Here is a 5735-nt window from a genome sequence, read left to right as displayed (position 1 = left end):
GGAACTGCCTCCCTCCTCTGAAACCGACCCTTCATTAGTGCCAAAGCCATCCTCAAATAAAGGGGGATTAGTAAATTACCCTCCTGAAGACGACCCCTTTGATCCTGGTCCTTCGGACCCAGAGGATGAGCCTGATTTGTTCCCCCCTGACCCGCACAACGTATGGACCAAAATCAAACGGCAAGCGTTACGGGAAGGGGACTTGGAAATGGCACAAAAAATCGTAGCACCGGTCATGTATCAAGGGCTCGGGCGCGGGGCTCAGTGGGAACCTCTGTTGTTCAACAGAACGGGGGAGATGTGGGAAAAGCAGACAATGATTCTGCAGCTGCGAAATTGCACAGTGGAGCAAGCGACCAAGATCTGATAGCCTTGGTCGGACGAAAGTTGTGAAGGCTGTGAAGGCTGTGGGAGACCCGAAGAACGGGACGTCTCAAAACATCATGAAGCGAGGAGCATTCCATTGTGTTGACGGTGTAACTGCAGCTGCGGTGTGAAGATAACCTTTAACCCTGACGACATCAGTAACCTGTAAAAAGCCTTCTGACGGTTTTATATTATCCAATCAATTTAAAGCTCGCTAAGCTTGACGCATTTTCTGCTCCTGTGCACTGGGTGGGAAGTGGGAGCTGAGCTTTTCTTGATAACTTTGCAGCAGGCAGTGCAAACTCATTTGTCATTAGGACTTGTTAGAGCATCTCCTGAGCCCTGCACACACAGAGGTTCCCCAGGGCAATGATCTGATGCCAGGAGGGGTCTGCAGAGCAGAGCAGAGCACTAGGCAGTTTGGATGAGGTCTGTGAGCACAGAGCAGGAGGTGACATGGGCAAAGAGCATCAGCTCCAGGGACAGCTCCAGGCAGCAGAGACATTGTCAGGTAGGGAGAAGGAGCTCCCTAACAGGTATCCGTCAGGTACGTCCCTGACATCTCCTGTTGTGCTGCAACTTTCCCGAAGCAACCGCCTGGTTTCTGTCTCCAAGCACAAACTGCACCCAGAGTTCAAGGATTTCATACTGAGTCTTCTCCTTGGCAGCCCAACCCCAGTGAGTAGAAACCCCTGAGTGTCTCTCTGTCTGTCCCTGTCCTTACAGCCTTGGCTGCAGCATTTCTTGCTGTTCCTCCTCACGTCCTTGCTGCTTTTGTCCCACCATACCTGGGACTCTGGGCACATCCATTGGTGGTGCTGGCACTGAGCTTCCCCTCACTTCAGGACTCCCATTTGTAGCTTCAAAGCTCTGCTCTGGGGTTAAATTGGAGTGACAGTGCTGAAAAGCTCATTCCTATCCACAGGGGATTTAGTCTGAGATCACTCCAGCCTTCTATTTCCTTACTGCTGACTGTCAGGACTGAGTTCTCGAGAGCCAAAGCTGACCCTCCTTTCAGCAGTGGCACGCTCAAGTCAGCACAAAGCAGAGCTCCCAAAAGGGACTTGACAAAACTTGTCCTTAATGCAGAGTCAATCTGAGGGTATTCTATTAGAATTGAAGAGGTTTTCATGAAGGAAGAGTTCCCTCAACTAGCTGCCTTTTCCTCCTTGGACAGGTCTCCACACTTGATGGAAGCAGCAGATGTCCAACAGCAGCTCCATCAGCCAGTTCCTCCTCCTGCCCTTTGCAGACACACGGGAGCTGCAGCTCCTGCACTTCTGCCTCTTCCTGGGCATCTACCTGGCTGCTCTCCTGGGCAATGGCCTCATCATCAGCACCATAGCCTGTGACCACCACCTCCACACCCCCATGTACTTCTTCCTCCTCAACCTCTCTGTTCTTGACAGTGGCTTCATCTCCACCACTGTTCCCAAATCCATGGCCAATTCCTTGTGGGACACCAGGGCCATTTCCTACACAGGATGTGTGGCTCAACTCTTCTTCTTTGTATTGTTTATCTCTACAGAGTACTGTCTTCTCACTGTCATGGCCTATGACCGCTACGTTGCCATCTGCCACCCCCTGCACTATGGGACCCTCCTGGGCAGCAGAGCTTGTGTCCACATGGCAGCAGCTGCCTGGGGCAGTGGGTTTCTCTATTCTGTGCTGCACACAGCCAATACATTTTCACTGCCCCTCTGCCATGGCAATGCCCTTGACCAGTTCTTCTGTGAAATCCCCCAGATCCTCAAGCTCTCCTGCTCAGATGCCTACCTCGGGGAAATTGGAGTCATTGTGTTTGGTATCTGTTTAGGTATTGGGTGTTTTGTGTTCATTGTGGTGTCCTATGTGCAGATCTTCAGGGCTGTGCTGAGGATCCCCTTAGGACAGGGACAGCACAAAGCCTTTTCCACCTGCATCCCTCACCTGGCTGTGGTCTCCCTGTTTGTCAGTTCTGGTATGTTTGCCCACCTGAAGCCCCCCTCCATCTCCTCCCTTGTTCTGGACCTGGTGTTGGCATTTCTTTACTCAGTAGTTCCACCAGCAATGAACCCACTCATCTACAGCATGAGGAACCAGGAGCTCAAGGATGCCATGTGGAAACTGATGACTGGTTGTTTCTAAGAAACAATAAACTGCTCATCTTCCGCATATTGCTGCCCATGGAACTCATTATGACCAGCCTTTATTCTGTAGTGGTTTTAGTTGTTGGGGTTTTTTCCTTCTATTTTGACTGTCATGTAATAGCACGTTTCATGTTCATCCCATTTCAAATGTAGCACCTTCTGGTCTTGTGTGACCCAGATGATGAGTAATGATGCAAAGAGAGCACAGCTCGTCATATCTGCCTCCAAAGGGCTACAGTTTTTTCTTTCTTTTATTTCCCCATAAATTTTTAAATAATTTACCTCACATTTCCATCAGCTGAATCACTTGTCTGGAATGGCTTTCCCACTATGACAGAATGGGAATTTCCAGGATTGGGACCCATGGCAGCAGAAGAAATGTTCACCTGTCCCTGTACCTGCATTACCTCCAGGGTGTTTCTTTCATCTCCCCCATAATTCAGGTGTTTCCACCTGTCCTGATGATACAGCCATGACTAAGAACATCTTTTCCACAGATGGGCTGGACATGTGCACTTTACTTTGATCACAGGTTTCCACCTCCACTTGCTCTTTGGTTACTCAAATGCTACTCATCTCTCTGGTTTCTGCTTTGAGCTCCAGAGAGTTGGAAAATGAGACCAATATCCATCCCAGAATGCTGCTGTCACTCCTTCCATCAACTGAGCCATGACAGGAAATACCCGTGAAGGGAAAATATCCTCCATTGTAATATTCCTTTGAACTATTCATCATTAAATACCTAACTGTAATCCAATTATTTGTAGAAGTCTGGATTTTTTTAAATGAAAAGCACTTGAAGAGATATGCTTTTTAAGGCTTTCTGTATTTTCATTTGCTCCATGGTGTCTTTTCTTCTGAGTCCACACACCTCAGATACTACGTGGAGAGTGAAGAAACCTCTCCAAATGTCAAAGTCAGAACTAATGCCCAAAGTACCTTGAAGTATTCATGGGCCCTACTGTGAGCCATTGCTGACAAAGCCTCCCCATGAACATCTTACACCTCACAAGTGGAGGCCGTGAGGACAAACACAGGCACAGGGCAGGCAGCTCTGATGCTGAGGACACCCTGGCTTGGTCTGATGAAGCAGAAATGCCAAGTGCTGACCCCCAGCCCCTGGGCAGGGAGATCCTGACCCTCACCTGTGTCTCAGAGCTCTTACATGGCATGTGGGGAGTGTGATGCCAAGGGTAGGACAGGGGTATGACACATGGATGCCTCCCTAGGTTGAGTTCAAGGAGGCAATAATGTTCCATGGCCATGAGGCCATGAGGCCTCTGAGGCCTCTGCAGGGACATCAACCATTGCCAAGGGGAAAAAGACCTCGTTTCTGTCAGTTGCTTTCAGCCTGGCCAACACCCCCCACCTTCTGCACCGCAGCCCATCTCACTCTGCCCCACACCTGTGCCTGTTTCTCTGCAGGCACCCAACCCCTTTCCCCACTTTGTTCTCACCCCACGATGTCCCTGCCTGTACTGCTGTCTCTCCCTCCTCGCCAGCTGTTCCCAGATAAACCAAGCAACCAGCTCATCCACACTTCCTCCAAGTAACTCCAAGCACCACAGCACTACCCTCAGAATGGCATTTCTCCATGCTTATTACCCATCTGCACCTCTAGTTTTAATTGCCATTCATTTGAAAAGGAACTTTCAAGCTCTCTGAGCTACCCCTATACTCTCCTCAGACTCCCATTCCCCAGGCTAAAGAAGCTCAGGTCTCACAGCCTCTCCACACAAGACCCCTAACCCTATCTTGGCAAAATTTCCCTCAACCTCGTGACAGTTTCTCCACATTCATCCTGACCGACCGCCCCCCCCCCCCCCCCACTCCTGGACACTCTGCTGGTGTCCACACCAGTGCTGAGTCAAACAATAAGTGCCTTTGCCTGGGTGGCCATACTGCTCCCAGTGCTGCCCAATGTGCTCATGGCCAGGTTGCTGTGTAGCAGCCCTGGCTGCTATGGCATCCCTCAGAATGCCCAAAGCCTCCTCCTTGACACTGCTGCTCCACCAGTCATGTCTGAATTCCCTTGATGAGGTTTAACCCTGCTCACTGATGATGTCATCATGCATGGGAGATGCTTTTGGGCAGCTGGCATCAGCTGCCCTGGCAGTCCTCCCTCACAACAACCAGTGCTCCCTGAGCTTCCTTTCTAGTGGAGCAGCATGTGAATCAGGAAGGGCCTTGATGCTGTGCAAGCACTGGGCAGCAATGAATAAATTATCATAGGTCACCAATGCTGGATTGGTCACAAAACAGGACGATGTGTTGGTTCTACCCCCTGTTGTGGTTATCCCCTGATGCAGAACATCACAAGGTCAGAAGGAGCAGGTCAGCTCAGGTTGGAAAATGTTCTTGAGGTTTCTCTTTGTAAAACCACGGAGGGTTTTGCCAGGGTCTGCTGGAAGTGAAGCTCCGATGTCTCAGTGGTTAATTCGTGCGTGTAGAAGCCGCAGCTGACTTGTGGTGCCTCAGCAAGAGGCATTAAAGGACATGATAGAAAATAAATAAAAAGAGGAGAGAGTAATTTAAATGTTTGTGGTGGTTCAGCCCCCAACAGTGGCTGAGCACCACACACCACTGGCTCACTCCCAGAGGAGAAAGAGACAGAGCCTCTGTTGGTTGGGATAAGGAGAGTTTACTGAATATAGCACCATGAAACTAGAACAATAAACAGCCCATGACACTCATACCCGGTGAGAACACAGAGTACCTTACCCACCTGAGGATTACAGAGTGCTGCAGGACAGGAGGACCAACCCAACCCCCCAGCTGCACTCAGACTGCCCTGGAGGCACCCAGGAGTGGTGCCCAAACCAGCTCCTTTATGGAGAAGTGATGTCAGGTGGCGTGGAAAACAGCCAGGGCTAACTCAACCTCCCCAATCAGCCAGCACAGGTGAGATAACTGTGGCCTGCCCAGAACCAGGACATTATCCTGGTTTTTTGCACACCATCTACATCACGCCCAGATGGGTTTGCCTCTGCACTCCCAGTTGCTTTGTTTCCATTGCTGCAACCACACCCACAGGGCATTGGCCACCATCCAGGAGTGAGTATAGAGGTAGAATTTTGGCCTCTTTTCTCATCTGGCAATGTTTAAAGCCAGCTGGATGGCTTTTACCTCTGCAATCTTGCCCTCTAATCTTGTTCATCATACTTGCCTTCCAAAAAATGGCTGAGCAGTCCCTTCAAGAGGATAACAAGCACAATGACAGACTGGTGGGCTGACTACTGG

The 5735-nt window shown here is 50.1% G+C and overlaps 1 protein-coding gene across 1 annotated transcript; it reads left to right on the top strand.

Moving 5' to 3' along the window:
* Window positions 1-1569: 1569 nt before the first annotated feature.
* Window positions 1570-2493, top strand: LOC311200991 (olfactory receptor 14C36-like; the record flags this gene model as incomplete). The annotated part of the gene is made up of 1 exon (XM_084275290.1): window positions 1570-2493. One exon carries the CDS (start codon window positions 1570-1572, stop codon window positions 2491-2493), a length of 924 nt encoding a protein of 307 aa, XP_084131416.1.
* Between the last annotated feature and the right edge of the window lie 3242 nt (window positions 2494-5735).

The sequence above is a fragment of the Gallinula chloropus genome (genome assembly GCF_964237585.1).
Source record: "Gallinula chloropus genome assembly, chromosome: 25".
In the NCBI taxonomy this organism is placed as follows: Eukaryota; Metazoa; Chordata; class Aves; order Gruiformes; family Rallidae; genus Gallinula; species Gallinula chloropus.
The sequence above is the reverse complement of the archived record's forward strand: the minus strand, read 5'-3'. Positions and strand labels throughout refer to the sequence as shown.